This window comes from Myiozetetes cayanensis, unplaced genomic scaffold (genome assembly GCF_022539395.1).
Source record: "Myiozetetes cayanensis isolate MyiCay16 unplaced genomic scaffold, myiCay2020 scf6-25, whole genome shotgun sequence".
In the NCBI taxonomy this organism is placed as follows: Eukaryota; Metazoa; Chordata; class Aves; order Passeriformes; family Tyrannidae; genus Myiozetetes; species Myiozetetes cayanensis.
In genome coordinates, this window is record NW_026087853.1 from 8,995,881 (window position 1) to 9,014,421 (window position 18,541).

An 18,541-nucleotide genomic window follows, 5' to 3' on the forward strand; every position below is an offset into this window, starting at 1 on the left:
AGTCACATGCAATTTTTGCCACAACATACTGACAGCACTGCAGTATGAAATACTGTGTTCACAGACAGCTGATTACATAGGGAACCTATCAAACTGAAAATCACCCCATTAAAACACTGACATAACTAATTTGGTAAGTTAGCAAGTCTTCAGACAAACAACTGTGGGAAAGTGAGTTAAACAGAGCAAGACCTTTAACACACACATAAATGATTAAAATATATATATATATGCAATCATGAACATAGACAAATCACTAAATATATACAGATCATATATATACAATCTAACATACATATAAACAACATAGACAAATTTTAGAGAGGCTATCCGAGTCACTTCTGTGAAACAAGACATTGTACACTGAAAATATGTCAACCTTGATTACAGCACTTAAGTAATTTCTTGTCTCCAAGAGGCCATTCTATTCACTCCATGCCCTTACAGTTAGAGGGCAAGCCAACAAAGAATCTCACTCTTCCCTGCTTGTGAATATTGCCTCCTTTGTGCAAAACTCCGAACTAGCAATTAAGATTTGCTTGATAAAGCACGATTTTAAAACTGTATTCTTTGGGAAACGGATTCTAATAAATTATAAACAGGTAAATTTGCTCTCTGAAGTGATTATTTCAGTTCACAAGTTTTCTTTTGTGTGTCTTAGTTTCCAAACTTTGGCATGAATTTCCTACTGTGTTTGCCATGGTAACCAAGCAGCCTGAGCCTCTACTTGAAATTCCGTTTAACTGCTTAGCATTGCATATTGATCGGGATACATTAACATCCTAATGTACTCCTAAGAGTGAAGCAGCAATTCTCACACTGGAGGAACCACCTTATTAGCTACCACAAACATCAAAGGATTTTTCCTGTTGTTTAAAATGGGAAATGTTGTTTAATTGGGGAACGTCATGGCCCAAGATGTGCACAAATAGCTCCCAAATAAAGAGAATGCACTCAGACAGGGGGAAAGGAGTATATGCAATACATAAGGAGTTAATATATTAGAACAGCAGTCTCTATTTGACACCATCTTCTCTCCTGTGAATCAAGACTTTACATTCATGTCAGAAAGAAAAATTTGCTCCAAGAGTACATTTGAATGAGAAAGACAGTTTCCATGCATTAAAGTTTGTTATCTTGGTGGAAAACTGTTCTGTTCCAGTGCAAGAGGGGCCAGGTAACTGGCTAACTTGAAGTTAGCACTTGAATTAGTACAAAGCCAAAACACAGCTGCTCCCTTCCCTAAGCTTCCATTTTGAAGAAAAATCTTTCTTCAAACATTTCTCTCAAACACAGGATTGTGAATTAGGAAACATCTGTTTCAAGCACATGGAATCTTTTCCAATTCCTACAAGACATACAAAATACCTCAGCATACTAAAATTTTATATAAAAGTGAGAAACAGATTAGAAAAACCTGAAACAAAAACAGGCTTACTACTCATCTTTTTCAGTCTCACTACACCATATGATAAAAACCCAAACAAGTAAAGGTTGGCTGGTCACCTCATTGTGTCTCCTACAGTCATTTCCCCTCCTGGATCCAAAAGCCAGTAAGGTGTCCTCACTGGGTACCACACAGAGGGCTGGATCTGTACCACTAAAAATAAGTTTTCTTCTTTCTGTTCATGTGGCTCAGCTCTAAGAAGCTTCTGGATGAAATGTTCTACCTCTTCTTAAAATCTGTTCTGTACTTCCCTTAAGGTCTGTAGCCTTTCACTCCACAGTATTTTCATTCTGCAGTTCAACTATTAGCAGTTGCTTACAGCATGGCTGGTCAAAGAGCAGGATCCCTCTGAATTAGCAGTAAATTTTGCATGTTTGGGATTTGTGGGAGATCTGGTAACGTCTCATACATCTAGGGAAGGTTTTGTATTATTTAGTGTCTCTCTTCTCTTCCTTTAGTGTGACTAAAAGGAAATTTAGGGACTGCCTTGCTCAGAAAACTAAAAACCATTACACTCTTCTCCAGTCTTACATCAGACACCATCCTCTCTTAGTAACAGGAGTTGAAATTCACCTTCAACACAAACAACCAGAATTTCATACAATATCAAAGCCATCTTCTCAGTGCCTTGTGCAATGGCACTAAAGACACTTCATTTTTTCTATTGGCAAATCTCCCTTGATACGTCTTTGAATTGCATTTATGTCCTCCAGCCTTCAACAGCTGTACCACAAGCTGGCTCAGCTTGTAATTAACACAACACTGGTTATCTTCTCAAAGTTTTACTGCTGAAGCAAAAATTCCCTAACTATGCCTTTTTTCAATGAATTTTCACTTCAGCTACTACTGTTGTGATATCAGCCTGTTTCTCCTTATAATGTAACTGATTAAGAACAGCAATGCCTCCAGAAGTTATTATGAGTGAACATGAACAAGCTCTTACTTCTCTCAGTGTCACCACTGAAAATATTGTTTCAGAAACCACTCCTAGAAGACCTCAACTTGAAGGTCTCTTCTCAACAGTTGTCTCAGATACAAAGAACTAAGCTTTTATTTCTCTCAACATTTCCTAACAGAATTTCCAAGTCCCAAAATTCCCTCATTTTAAATAACTGTTACATGGATCTGAATTTGCCAGTTCATGCAAGGACATGAACTTAATAAGTTACATCTCTCCCTTCCTGTTACACTAGAAAGGTTGAGCACCTGAACTTCAAATAAAGCTGTCTATGTTATACATGTATATATATAGATATATATACACACATATTAATGCCTTCCCATCACAGGAAGACAAGGTTTTACTTTCAGCAAAACCAAAAAAAAAAAAAAAAACAAACCAAAAAACCAAACAAACAAACAAAAAAAAACCTAACACGGAAATCTACTATGTCAGAACTTCTAAAATGGAAAGGGGATTTCTTTGTGGTGGGGGGGGGGATGTTGAATAGCACTCCTGCTTGTTTTTCTCTATCTGAATGCAATCAAGAAAATACCTGCCTGTCACTGAGCCACAGGCAGTCAGAGGTTTTTTTAGAAGATATTTTCACTGTTAGGAATACAGTGAATTAAAAAGCTGCTGATTTCAGAATAGTACAGGGCATACCAAATATTCACAGGCACTGAATAAAGTTCATGCTGGAATACTACTTACAGACTGTCACCAGCTGTGTAAAGAACATATCACCTTCTGTAAAGATTGGAAGGCACTGAAGCACACATTTTAGTCTCTTCACTTTTGAGGAACTGAGAAAATGATGTGTACTGTAACAATTACCTCTTTCCTTAACTACACTTCATAATTAAGTTCTGCAAGGCTCACTTAATATTTATGCTTAGTTAACTGCAATTCCTTTCTCAATAGTTACAACTGAGTATGTTGTAAGAGATTCATAGCTCTAAAGTAAAAAAGTAATAGTTATTTTTCTGATCTTCTCCTTGCTCCTTATTCTCCGGTGGATCCTTTAATTTCCTCCTACTCCTACAGTCTAGTCACACTGTTGCCTACACTTATAATCAGTCCTTTCTCACCTGTTTTTAATGCTGAATTGAGGCATGATTCAGATGAGTTAAACAGAGATTAGACACATATGTAAGAAATTAAAATAAGGAAAACAGGCATGTAAATATCAAATGGATTCCAAGTAAAACCACACGTTCTGGCACAATTCAGCAGTTGTTTTCATTCGGTTTACATGTTCAGTTGCAATACTTATTAAACACTTCGTAAGTTACTTTCACTGGGAAATTGTTTAAAATAGCTCAGCTCAGCAAGAAAAACTGGTTAGAAAAATCACACCTGTTAAAGGCAACACTTATTTAAATTAAGAGCTGGCAGACTGCTTTTAGATGGTCCCCAAAACACGGAACAAACTGGAAACATTGCATGACTTACTGACAGCATCATCTCCGAGTTGTTCACCTCCTCCCCATGCACACACAAAAGAGTTACCTGACCTGCTGGACAAGTGTTACAGTCAGTCACACCTTCACAGCCATTACTTTCACTTTACCTTCGAATCCTATTTCTTTCTTCTCTAAAGCCCTGGTAGTTTTGTTATGATATTGGAAAAATGCACTTGAGCAATAGGTGCACACCTTCCAACAGCAAACATTGATTCTGACTGATAAGAGCAGAAACTGCTTTTGTTTTCTCTTTCAAGTGATCACAGATCCAAAGTATCATTAAAATACATAACAAAAAATTAAGTGTCCTGTTAAAAAAATAAGACTGCTATAGCTTCACCACTGAAGTTGTTCAAATTTCATTTCCTCCAACTTTAAAAAGATCAAAATATAATTACACTTCAAAGTTGGATTTCCAAGTTGTGTTTTATGAAAAAAAAAAAAAAAAAAAAAAAAACCAACACCTGCAGTCCCTTGCCTAATGTTTTCCAATTAAAAGAGTGAAGCTCAAAGTAGAATATTGCTCTCTCTGAAGGTATTCAGAAGTATTGAAACAAAACAAAACAAACCAAAAAAAAAAACAACCCAAAGATACTTTAAACACACAAAGAACAAATAAAAAGTCAGACTGCTTCAGGGAATCAGCATTACAACTTATCTAAATTGATTTACTTGAAATTTGCAAGCTAGTATATGATCATCATCATAAATCAGAGCAGATTCAGTTTTATGTAGACTGGTCAACAGGTAGAAGTATAAATTCATACTGCATAACAATATATCCAATAGAGCTCCATTATACTATTAACATACAGGCAAATAGTAGCAGGGTAAGTTTCCACCACTCTACCACACTGGTAGTTATTTCTGAATGTTTCCCCTATGTCCTTTTCAGCTCATAAGAGGGAAAGTTATTTTTTTAGGAGGGAGGGGGAAAAAGAAAGAAAAAAGGCAGCAGCAAAAGAGCTGAGGATTATCCGTTGCTATAACAAAACAATGGTTTAGTCCAACAGTGTAAATTCACTGCATCTAAGAAAAAATTATCTGCTAAGGAAAGCTGTCTGAATAATTGCACCCTGCATTGCCCTGTTGCTATAGAAACTTACTTCACTGTAGCAGTTAATTGCTAATCAATTTATATTTTTTTCATTTCAAAGCTCAATAAAAGTCAAATACAACATTGTAACATCTGTCCAGCAAGTCCGAATTAGGTCTTTTCTGGCTACTGTTGGATTTTGCAAGCCCTACAGGAATGCTGCACATTTTTGATACAATGTTTTTATCAAGCCCATAATTCCATCATGTTGCAGCATGTTAAGAAAACATTACTAGAACAAAGCCCTAATTACTTCTGTACTAAAAATAAGATGGAGCTGGCTCTTATCCTAAGAGCACCAGAACAGTCCCACAGAAGTTATGTGAATAAAATACGGAGTAAATGTATAACCTGTGCTCCAAACCAGGATGAGGTCCACTGGTTTATGCTTTTTGTGGTTATATATAGTAACAGACACACGAAATAACACATTTGCTTTAACTATTATCCTGAATTTGTTAATTTGCAATGCATCTTCCTTCTAGGGCTCAAGACGTTTCATTACTACCCAAGTGAAAAGTGCTATGGAACAAGCACAGGAGCACAGGCTACTAGAGAAAATATCAAGGACCAAATCACTAACCCAGATACAGTGAACTCTGATTTCCCACAATCCCACATGTTACAAGTTCTAGGATATCACCTAATCTGCAAAGTAGAAACCTCCCTCCGAAGTTTCAGTTCAAAAGGCAACATGTTCCCAATTTCAGCACTAGCTTTCTCAGTAGCCTTATTTTAAAGTAAGCAAAGTATTAAGATATTTTAAGTAACAGTAAGTGTTGACAGTTTCACTGGTACAGATATTATGTGGAAAAAACCCACAACCTCTTGCCTGCTATTGAGCCCTTTAAGAATCACCATTAAAGGGCTAAAAGTGTTTCACATACCAAATGGTCACACAACACTGTCTCTTTCTCAGGCTGATTTTTGCCTCAAGAGTAGGAGGGAGTGATCAGACTGTCCATTGTCACCGACAGACCTTGCAGACACAGCGCTGCCCACTGAGGGGCCACTGCCCACACCTCAGGCATTTTGCTAAAGGTCCTCCCAGGACTCTGTGAGAGCACAGACACAGCCCAGCTCTTAAATCATCCCTCCCATCGAGATGGGTATACTGATACCAGGCACGCTGGGGATCTCTACTGTCAAAAATAATCACACCTTTAACCACCACTGATGTCAGCAGACTGTCCAAATCTAAATTCTCCTTTATATCAACTTGCACTGCAAGTGCCACAGCTGCAAGATGCCTACTAACCAGAGGTGTTAGAAATGAAGAAAGGGTTCCCGAGCAAGTGAAGAGAAAGCACAGCAAAAGTATTTTCTAGACACGGAAGACTGGACTTCTCCAAGCCCTGATCTTACCAGGATTCCCTTTTGGCTCTCATCTACATGCAAAGCCTCCATCCATTTAGGACTAACAAAACATAATACACAGATCAACACCAGTCCAATATTGGTTCGCAGAAGGTGTGTTGACCCTGGCTGTGTGCCAGGTACCCACCAAAGCTGCTCTATCACTCCCCTCTGCAGCTGGACAGGGGAGAGAAGAATACAGAGAAAGATCAATGAGTTAAGGACAGGGAGAGATCACTCATCAACTACTATCACAGGCAAAAGAGACTGAACTTGGGGATACTAACCGAATTGATTGCTAACAAAATCAGAGCAGGATAATGAGAAGTAAAAACAAACCTTAAATACCCTCTCCTACCCCCCACTCCTTCCCAGCTCTACCAGCAGTGCAGGGAGACAGGGAATGGGGGTTACGGTCAGTTCATCACACATTGCTCCTGCTGCTGCTCAGGGAGACAAGTCCTTCCCCTGCTCCAGAGTGGAGTCCCTCTCATGGGAGACAGTCCACCACAAAGTTCTCCAACATGAGTCCATCCCACAGGCAGTTCTAAACAAACTGCTCCAGCGTGGGTCACTTCTCCACAGGGTGCAATCTTTCAGACACAGCCTGCTCCAGCGTGGTCCCCCACAGGGCCACAAATCCTTCCAGGAAACCTGCCCCAGCATGGGCTCCTCTCCACAGGTCTGTAGGTCCCTGTCAGGAGCCTACAGGTTTCCTACAGGTTCACAGCCCTCTTCTGGGCATTCACCTGCTCCAGCGTGGATGCAGGATCTCTGCATCCCCTCTAACCTCCATGGGCTGCAGGGGCACAGCTGCTTCACCATGGTCTGCACCACGGCCTGCAGGGCCACAGCTCTGGCATCTTGAGCACCTCCTACCCCTGCTTCTGCACCGACCTTGGTGCCTGCAGAGTTGTTCCTCTCACATATTCTCACTCCGCTCTTCCCTGGCCACATTTACATCTGCACAATAACTTTTTTTTTCCCTCTGAAATATGTTATCACAGAGGCATTACTATCATTCCTGATGGGCTCAGCCTTGGCCAGCAGCATGTCCATCCTGGATCTGCCAGCTGGCATTGGCTCTACCGGACATGGGGGAAGTTTCTGGCAGCTTCTCACACCTGCTACCAAAACCTGGCCATGCAAACCCAACACAAGGTGTGACCTGTTGTTCACAGGGCACAGAGACATAGAGCAGCAGAGTTGGAGCAGCTGCCACTAGAGCTGAGTAACTCAGCTGACACCAAGCACTTTGTTACTCTAACAAGGAGAAGTTTGGATCACCTGAAGCATCACTAAAGGCAGCTTCACCTCGACATCTGAGTTCTTCAGAACAGTTTGCCACACCTGTCTGATTCAAAAGTGATAACATGTGCCCACACTTAACCATCCCAGTTCAATCCAGTGGATTTACAGAGGTTGTATTTTGGCTAAAACAGAGAACTACACTTCATCAGTCACTTCACTGGCACAGAAACTATTTTGCCAACACTGATAGAAGGTCAGAAATGTAACCTGGAACAGCGTCTTAAAATCTTGACAGTGTTAGTAAAAAGTTCATTACACAGACACAAGTTATTCTGTACAAGGGACCACAGTTTCACTGCTGGAAAGGCCATCCCATGTGTTAAACTGCTGTGAATGCAACTGGACAGTCACTTTCAGAGGGAAAAAGAGCTTAAGTGCACAGTCTGAGGTAACAGCAAGACATTTCTTGAAGTCACCTGTTGAGATATATAGCTAATGCTACTAACAGCAATAATTCTCTAGTCAACACAACCATCTTCCTTTTACAAATTCCACCCTGTATTTCCAAAAGTCTTCTTGGGGAAAAAACTCCTCCTGGATCAATATACCAGAGTGAAGAGACACACTTCAAAAAAAATATAGTAATTTGGTTATTTAAAGGCAGTAGAGTAGTAATTTGAACTGACACATACTGACAGATGCAAAATGGACTGTAAAGACAGGTAAGAAATACTGCATTTGGCAGTATATAGGATATCAAACTTCAAAAGGGGTATTGCCTGACTATGAAACTATTCCTGCCCTCATAAATTATTTTTTAAAGATAGACCCTCTTAACACCTGAAGTGTAAACAGGTAGCTATGGAAGGTCTCTGGCCCACTCTCCTATTAAAAAGGCTAAAGAAATGCAACCTCCAGAAATACTTTCATTTATAAAGAAAGTCTGGAAAAGACATCCAACTGTTTGCTATCCCATAGGAAAGAAAGGCAAAATCTGAAGGAAAATGCAGACTAAGCCTCCAGTTACGGCTTCACAGTACAGTATTAACTTGTTTAGAGGCAGTGTTTGTCATTCAGACCACTAATATAAGCAAATACAAATATCTAAGCTATAATTTAAATCTTATTAACATGACTTAAAAAATGAAAAATTGTATAATTATTTTTCTATAATACTGACAGTGACCAATAGAAACCCCGAAAAATCAAAGACAACAGAAAAAAAGCTTTACCAAAACTTCGGCCAAAACTTTATTTCAATGACAACTTCAAACTTGTATCACGGTCACGCTCCAACACCCACCTCAAACATCAAGACAACCTGCAAAACTTTTGTAGAAGTTTCTGTGAGAAGACTAAAAAAAGTCCTCAGAAATAAACTGTCACAGTTAAAATATGATGAGACTACAACTTTTAGGAATCTGTATTAGTTACGGTTTCATTCATAAGTCAAGAAGAGAAGACATTTATGTTACTCAGTTATGAGTTATTCTCATGACTGTGCAGGATAAAGTGTCCTTAAGGAACAGTTTAAATAGTTTATTTCACTAGTTGTGGATTTTTAAGGCAGTTCAATGTATATCAACATCCACTCTCTCTCCTGTTGTCACTGCTGCCCCTTTCTTTAGTTGAAAGGGAGCATTAAAGCCATAAACTTGAGTCCTCTCAAACTTCTACATGGTATCATTTTCCTGAAAAATGTATGTAATTCCTGTTAAATAGTAAGAGTTACTTTTTTTTTATTATTATTCCTAGGAAACTGGGGATAATTTGCTCATAACATGCAATGCTTTCTCCCTACTCCAGGGCATTTTTAAGTTCAATTTCTTGCTTAGACGAGCATTTAGTCTAATATAGCCCTTCGCAACCTCTAGCTGAACAAAAATGACACACTATTAAACCAAAAACTACTTTCCAATCCCACGTGGAGTTAAAAAATAATAATAAAAAATTATAAATATTGGGGTTTTGACCATTATTACAGCCACATGTGAACATTACGATTAACTCATGAAATTAAAGACTGATTATAGCTGGTTAACCAAAACTGAAATCAATTTGCAGAAAGTACCTATTAGAGACCTACCACTCCATTATGAACAGCTGGACTGAATAATGCAAGAGAAATCCCAACGCAAGTGATGATGGTGCCACTGTAGAGGTCTCGGTTGCAGTGACTGGTGGCCCTGCCCACAAAGAGCACAGCCCAGTGCACCAAGAGTTGCTGAGCAGGAGCCCCAAAGGCAACAGCAGCTGCTCTGTTTGAAGCTACAGGGTGCAAGAAATGGGTGGGATGTAGGTGCCAAAAAATGGACTGCACATACACTTGGACCTAAAAGTGGTGTGAGGTAAGGAAGGAAAAATACTCTATTTCCAAGAGGGACACAACCAAGTGTTATTACTTTAACTTACAGTACTGCCTTTTTTCCTTAACCTTTCTAAGAGGATAGAGAATGGAAATATTAGGCACTATTGGTACTAAATGGCACCATTTGCAAATAGTAATTTCCTCGATTGTGTCAACTTATAATCATGACAACTGTATAGCAAGTGGCCCTTGGGTACATGTCCTTCAAAAGAAAGTACTTCAGATGGTTCCCTTTGGCCAGAAAACTACAGTAATACTTCAAACTAGGGCATTAAATTTGATTCTAGAATGTCAAACAAGACAATTATGGCTGGCAATGCTCTCAGAGGTGGGCCTAGGCAACCTTTAATTAGAGTTTGAGGCACCTTCAGTGCACATTTTAACTATTAACAGTTAAGTATTTAACTATTTGCAGACTGTCAGGTGTCAAAGTATAATGCAAACTCCTTGAAATTTAGGCACATAGCACAACATTTTTGTAAATATTCTGACAAAGCTGCCCTAAAAAACGTACCACAGGCACAGAAGTATTTGTTACAAATGACCATTATTTGCATCTGTGAAACATTATGACTAAACTTTTGTCAATCTGTAAAGAATAAGTGCCACAATTACTGGTTTTACACCAACTTAAATTCCGCCAACTGAATTCATGTACGTGCAATATTACCACAAATACACTTCAATACAAAACAAAAAAATAAATTATAATTGCAGTGGGGAAAAAAAAAAACAGAACAAAAAAACCACAACCAACCAACCACACACACAAAAATTCACTGCCTATAAAATACTGCATACCAATTTGGGGGTTTGGCCAGCACAGTCCAGCATTCATTCTCAAACCTGCCAGCCAAGCAGGCAGCCATAGAGAAATGAACTGTTCCCTCAGACAGCAATCCTTCAGAGGACACAGTGCAACAGCTCACTGAAGTCAAACAGTGGGGATTGGGATACAGGCTTGAAGCACAGACCAGGACAAGAGAAAAGCCATCCAGACTAATATCACTACCTACAAACTCAGACACAGACCCCAGATGAAAATCATCTTGCAAGCTCTGTCAAGTGCAGATATTTCGTCCTCCCCCACAGTAAGAAACGTTTAACAGTGTAACTGTCATTTTAAAGCAGCTTTTAGTCTTTCCTCTTATTCAATACTCTATACAAGCCTCACACAAAATTAAACACTGAAATTACCTATATATCTGTAATCTACAGTAAATCTTCACTATTTCCTTCAGCAGTGTCACTGAAACAACCGGTCACTAAATAGCCCACCCTAAAAAAAAGTCTATAGGAATATTTTGTAACATGTCTCATCAGTCGCTAATGAAGCACAGTTGGAATTAAGAAAGTAAACATCTATCTACATCACAAAACTCAACGTGGTAAGTATATCCTTCCATTAAACACCTGAGCAGATTCTCAAGAGGTTCTTCACACCCACAGACCAACACAAAGTACTACTGATGTAGCCACAATACCTCCACAGCTAATCCAGTCCCAACAGAGCAACTGTTATCTACAAGATAAAGAAAAAAATTCTGCAAGAAATGAAGGCATTTCTTGGAAAAAAAGCAATCTACAACACCCTTTTGAAGGGGGACAAAATAGATTTACAGTGTCACATCCAGCACACCTGAGAAATGTGAAATATGCTAATTCCTACAGCAGGTAACGAGATTATCTTCCCAGCTGCAGGATGGCACTGGATACTGTTGAGAAAAGCTCTGCCATCTTTACTGTGGTACTTCCATTAGCCACCTTTGCCTGTCATCTTTTTAGCAATAACAGTGATGTTTGATTCTGGTGCAAGTAAGTATTTAAATGCAGAACATTTAAATAGTAGTAGCATTCAACAGTCATACTACCAAACCTTTCTTTGGTATCAAAGCCACTGGAAAAAAAAAATCAGACTAAAAACTCTGAGACAGGGCAAAAACCACACAAGGTAAACTCACCAAAAGCAAGCACCAAACTAATCTGTCTTCTGATAAAAATAATGGACTAGAGAAGATGATCAGCAGCAAATGAAACATGTGATCTTTAAGTTCTCTCAGAGACTTTCACTAATGGAAGAGAGTGCACATCAAATTTGTGAATGACATCAAGATTGGAAGGATTTTTTGTATTATGTAGCACAGAACTGGAAATAAAAACACTTTCTAATAAACTTAGTAGAACAACATTCAATGAAAATGCAACGTGACATTTATAAACAACAATAATCAAAGCATGGATAAAAATGGAGAAAAACAGCAATATGATAAGAAATGATCCGAGTGAGTCATCACTATGAGCAGGACTCAAAAATGTCAACATTATCCAAAAATCCAACATTATTCAATATGTTAGCAAGAATATTAGAAGACAGACACAGCAAGCAATAACTGTCCCTTGTTCTGTTCTGAAGTCACAGTGCAAGTACCACATCCAGTGTAAGTACTACAAACACAGGCTAACAGAAGCCAACACAGAGGAGAGCAATCAAACATTTGGAACTCATGGAACTCATGATCTGAGAAGAACGATTAAGAGAACTACTCTTAATTACCTTAGGAAAGCTGAGAGGACAAATTAACAAGTTTTCAAATATGCAAAAGCCGAAGGCAATAGTCAACTGTCCTCTATGCCCACAGTAAATAACTGCATTCAGCCTGTTTGGATTCCTGGGGTTTTTGCCTTGAACAACAAATTTAGTTAGACACTGGAGGGGGAAGAAAGAAAACTAAGCATCAAAAAAAGTTATTCAAGGGAGACTGTGCAATTCTTGTTACCACAAGTTTAAGAACTGGTTTAAGAATTAGGACATACGTGTACTTCCCTCTGCTTCTAGCTACTCCATCTTCCAAGATCCCTACAAATCTCAGCATTTTTATAGCTCATTTATGCTATTAAACCATGCATCTTTACCAGAGGCCTGACACAGCTTTGTGATCTCTAAACATACAGTAATATAAACTCCCATTCCCACATCTTGAGAAAATCTGATTTTCTCCACAGATTCCCCTTCCAACTCAGAAGCGTCTCACACTGCTCCTCTCAGAGCATTATATTAAGCACAGTGACAAATGCCACTCATTAACACTCTGTCGATGCAACAAGATCCCAAGTGAACAGTCACCACCAAGGATAACAATTCCCAACTGGACAACAAATACTCCCATATCAAACCAGGCATAAAAAAAAGATAATTTAGAGAACTGCAAAGGAAGGAATCCTACACATCGTAAACCTTTTCACTGATAACCAGGAACTGCCACTATGCCAACTCTCAAGAAAAGTAGTTGGGATATGAGATTATTTTCGTCTTAGTATAAACAAAATTTCTAAGCCACCTGTTATGTGTCAGGTTAAGAAGACAGTCAACAGGCTCTGCCCTCCATGCCTCCACCAAGCTGTGCTTATCACCTACATGTGTTTCTACTCCAACACTACTGCAACATACCATAATACTCCATAGTTATTAACAGACTGCTGCTTCAGGTAGCCGCAAGGAAAAAAGTGGAATTAAAGACAAAGTTTCTTTTTGTGAGAAAGTGGTTTCAAAAAATGAAACAAGCAATGTTAGGAAAGTCTGCCACAGGTTCAAGACAGCAGGTAGCCAGAATTTAAATACAATGCAGAAAGTTTCATGTAATGTAATCAGCTATGCTACACAATCAAATTTCATAAGTTGCCAATATATTACACAAAAATTAAGACTGTGCACCATGCAACACAATTGCTAATAGGTGCTAACAGCCACCTTCCGTGGCTGTATTGCAGTGACAGCTGCAGACTAACTTGCCCAGAAACCTTTTACAACACACAGAGAATAAATAACACACCACCACACACAAAACTTCTCACAGGAAAATGCACCAACTTCCTAGCAGGGGAAAAGGATTTGATAATTTACGTCAGCAGCAATCTAGAAAGCCTTGTCTTGTCAGTCATTCCTAAGGTAAGGAAGATGAGATCGAGATCTCCTTTTCCCGACTAATGAATCAACTAATAAATCATTTTGCAAAGCCTACCCACAAACCATATTTAAGTACTCCAAGACTGTCTTATAAGCAAGAAACAAACAACAGCTCTCACTCCTGATTTGGGGCTGCAGGAAAAGGCAACCTGTCCAAAGCATAAATGCATCATAATTTAAACAATAAATTTTGAACTGTTACCAGTATTACTATATACTCTCACTCCATGGAGAAGGAAATGCCTAAAATAATAGAAAAGGCTTCCTTTATCACCCATAACTCTCTTAACCAAAATTAAGTCAACAACACCCCAAGAACAGATCACATCAAAACTGACTTAAGGCTGAAGTAGAGGCTTTATTCAGGAGAGGCCTGAATAATAATAAGGCAGTGGATCCACGCAGACAGTCCAGGCCTCTGAAGGGGGTAGTGCCCCCAAAGCCTTTCCTTGCTCTCACTGTACCTGCCAATATTCGGCCCCAAGATGACACAGTTCAACTCACCAAATCAAGAGAAAATCTGCACAGAAAAACAGCAAGTACTTTGCTGCTGGTTTAGCAAGCTGAACTAGCTCAACCAGAGGTTGAGCACTGCCAAAGACAAGGAGATAGAAGCACACTGCCAAGAGGATCCTGCAGTGCTAGACCATCATTTACAGCTTTTGCTAGATCAGTCGAGTTCATGAAAACATACCCCTGTGTTTAACAGATCACTGCACACATCTAACCTTAAAGCCAAAGTTAAGGAGGGAGGAAAGGGAAATCCCAAAAGGAACACAAAGAAAGCTGCATGAGTTTCATTATAAAAACAACAATGCACAAGTTCATAATTGATGTACTTTCTATGACAGAAAACGTGAAACATGGTAACATGTTTCATGACAATAATAAAATTTAGTAGTAACATGGAAACATTAAACAGTAAAAACTCAGCTTCCCTTTTAAAAGGCGAAGAACAAAGTTGGAATAAAATACCATTTTGCTTCAAAAAGTCTCTTTGGACAGTATTTCAAGCTGTCTTTAATTCTCTCTTGTCTCTCTACCAAACTATTATCACTGTCTATCCGTACTCCAACCTCCACATCACTGTCCTCGATGTTTTTCCACCAAGTGTCTTGAAAGACGGACCAAGCTTAAAGAAACATCCCTGGAAACATTTTTGTTTGTATAGGTTAAATATCCTGAACAGAATACAAACATCAGCAGTTCACTTAAAAAGGTGACTTACAAATTAGACGTAGCAGATGCATTGCATTTAGGATTAAAGAGAAACTAAAAGAAGATTAGCATCACTGATGTCAAGTGGTATCTTGACTCAATATTACATTATTTATTCTTAAGTGTCATTCATGGCTTAAGTGTTACTCTTCCTTGATGCGTACTGATCTGAAATGGATTACTGATCCGAGAATTATTCCAGTATCTAACAGACATGGTTCCTCAAAACAAAATCCCAGTGGTTCTTTCACTCATTTTAGGAAAAATATAGCATTTTCTCATCAAGAAAAGCAGTAGACCTTAAAAAAGATTAGTAAAAAAAAAAGATAAATCATAGCCAGCATATTCACACAGTAGAAGTATACAGTGAAGTATATTCACACAGTAGAGTTTCACTAAATTCAACTCAATACTCTAATAGGACTTAGCTGGAATGAAAATTACAGTCATTGGGGAAATCTTTAAGGGATACTTAAATAATTGTGAGCTAACGGTTAAAACAAGTTATCAGTGTCTATTATGCAGAAGATCACACATAGGCTGGTCTTGAACAGGTCAAGTCCCTGTGACCCTCCTGTCCCCAAGAACAGGAAGGCATGCAGAGTGTGATAGTTTGTCCAGTTGAAGACATAATTACACACTGTCCTTTCAGGCACCACCAGCTCTCTCCCCTCTGTGACAGACACAGCACACAACTTTTGATTCTGAAAAGCTCAAATGGTCAGTTGACAGGCTTTCAGCCTGTTCCTATGTCAACTTTGTACACAGACAAAACAATTACTTCCAAGAGAATAGTTTCAAAATAAATTCCAAAGCAGCGAGTATTACAGATGTAAGACAGACCATCTTCCCCATTCTCTTTTCAAGCATCTTCCTTAAGCGTGATTCAACCTGTTTCAGCCCTTTCTCTAAGTTAACTTTACTAATGCATTATAAGTATGGAATATACAGTGTTATCTTAAATTTTTAACACTGTAAAAGGTCATTGAAATTAATTCTGTTCTAACAATGAGTACGTTTTACTCTATCCACAGGTAAAAGCATTTCACACTGTAAGAGGTATGAACGTCTCAGAGCTCAGAATTCACAACCTCACAAACTCAAATTTCTCAGTTACTCTGTATCACACCAGTAACTTTAAGCATCTAAAAAAAAAAATCTTCAAACACTCAGCTCAAAGCTATTTCAGTAAGTTGAAATAATTATTCCATTCCCTATTTTCAATTAAGTTCCAGACTTTAGATTTTTATTTTTCAGAAGTGTGGCAAGAGATGACTAAGAACTTGCAAGAATCACATGTACCATTACTAAACTACATAAAGGCCTGCTCTGTGAGTTAAGTGAGGGAATTCTGCAGTTACTTTGCATGGAAAAAAACAAAGGTGAGATATCAGAACCCAAACAACAGCAATAATTTAGGATACAGATTTTCAGAGGCATTGCTCCCACAGTACCTTGTAAAGATAGCAACTGCTTGTAAACAGCAAAAACTGTTTGATAGGAAATACTCCTTGTATGCTTAAAGAAACTATTGTCCAAGCATTATTTGAAACACGACTGATCATTAAAATCCATAAAAGGGTGAAAGGAGAATACACACACGCAGTTTTCCATGTAATTATAACAGGACATATCAGATCTGTTCGGTCACAGTCAACAAATAACCACGCAGACTTTATCCTCCTGTTGTGCTGACATTTTACACAGAGCAGGAGCGCTGGGGCACTGGCTTAGGGGACAGCAGATTCCGGTACAATTCCTTGCTCATCCACGAGCTTCCTGCACAGCCTGGCTCACATCTCCAGCTCCCTGTGCCCTCATCCCACTTGGAAGGGTGGGCAAAGAGCAGGAACGTTTCAAAGTACTCCCATCACGGCAGCTGAGGCCCAAGCACACAAAATCACAACCGCCCGCTTTTTGAAACGTGAAACAGAAAACCGACAATCGTTATTATCTGCGTTTATGTATACTGGGAGTGACACACGTTCACCTGGCATGACACATCCCAAATTGTTCTCTGAATCCTGTAAAATCAAGGACCTGAAGAAACAACAGCTGTTGTTATAAACAATTTCTTCATAAATGTGGTGACCTGAGAGATCAAATGCATGCACTGTCCTGCATCCAATAACGACAGGTAAGGCTCCTCTCTCAAGTGCATCAATGGTTCTTTCGTGCAAAAGCAACTTTCTCTGTGTTAATTATCTGATATTTAAGACTCAGTTCACTGCACCACTCCCATTTAGAAACAATCCTAGGATCAGCCCACACTTCGAAGTCACAATAAAGGCCTAACACTGCAGTCAACGCTTCAGCCATGCAGGCAAAGCTGGAGGGATCCTGGAAGCAGGGATTTGACACCATCATAATCACAACAGGCATTAGTGTGTCCAACGAATTCTGACCTGAAGCAGCAGGTGAAGGAGGCCCAGGGAGGGCAGGCCAGCCCTCATTCCCGCACGATCCCCAGCGATCGCATCTCCGCACAGGGCCCGCACACACAACTCCCGGCGGGGGCACCGTATGTGGAGCAGCCCCAGCATCGGCCCCGCGCGGTGCCCTCGCACCGCCCCCGGCGCAGGTCCGCGCTCCCCCTGCCCAGCCGCTCGCCGGTGCCCCGGGAGGGCGGTGAGGCCGCCGAGCCCCGGCCCCGAGGCCGCGGGGCGGGGGGACCGGGCGGGAGGGGCGGCCCGGCCTCTGCCCCCCGCCCCCGCCGCGGCCCCGCACTCCGCCCGGCGGGCGGCGCCGAGCCCCGCCGCTCCCCCCCAGCCCGGCGGGGCAGCCCCGGTACCTTGCGGACCCCCTTGTAGATGTAGAAGTAGAGCTCCCGGCCCACATTGAAGCACAGCCGGTCCCCGTTGCCGCTCTGGTCGTTGACGTTGACGAAGGAGACGCGGACGGGGTTGGAGCCCTGCGAGTTGAAGGGCACGCGGTTGGGCCGGCTGTACTCCGAGTGGCTCAGCAGCTTGTACAGCCCCTCCCGGGTGGTGAACTGGGTCTTAATCTCGTTCATCTCCTTCCCTCCTCCCTCCGCCGCCATCTTGGAAAGGAGCGCTCATCCTGCCCCAGTGCCCGGATGTGCCCACACTGCGCAGCCGCCGGCGCGCGCGCGGCCCCTGCGCGCGGGGGCGGTGCGAGGGGGCGGGGCCGGCAGGGCCTGTTTACCGCGAGACTGCGCGCGCGCCGGGCCCGCGCGCCCGGGGGCGGGGAAAGGGGCGGGGCCTGTGGGAAGGGGGCGGGGCAAGGCGGGGAGTCCCGGGATGCGGGAGTGGGTCGGGTTGGGAGGGACAGCAGTGGGACAACGGTGGGAAACCTGGTCCGACCCCCCTGCTCAGGCTGGGTCATCCCAGAGCACACGGTACAGGATGGCATCCGGATGGTTCTTGGGTATCTCCAGTGGGGGACACTCCACACCCTCTCTGGTCAGCCTGTTCC

General features: G+C 40.9%; 1 protein-coding gene across 3 annotated transcripts in view; it reads right to left on the reverse strand.

Moving 5' to 3' along the window:
• The window catches only part of WDR20 (WD repeat domain 20), a 46,191-nt gene extending 28,016 nt beyond the window's left edge, over nucleotides 1-18,175 (reverse strand). For all 3 annotated transcript variants that reach the window (XR_007631641.1, XM_050337179.1, XM_050337178.1), the window contains exon 1: nucleotides 17,898-18,175. Coding sequence is in view for 2 of the 3 variants with exons in the window: in XM_050337179.1 (XP_050193136.1) it covers nucleotides 17,898-18,146 (249 nt within the window). In the remaining variant the exon portion in view is untranslated. The remainder of the gene's footprint in view (nucleotides 1-17,897) is intronic.
• Between the last annotated feature and the right edge of the window lie 366 nt (nucleotides 18,176-18,541).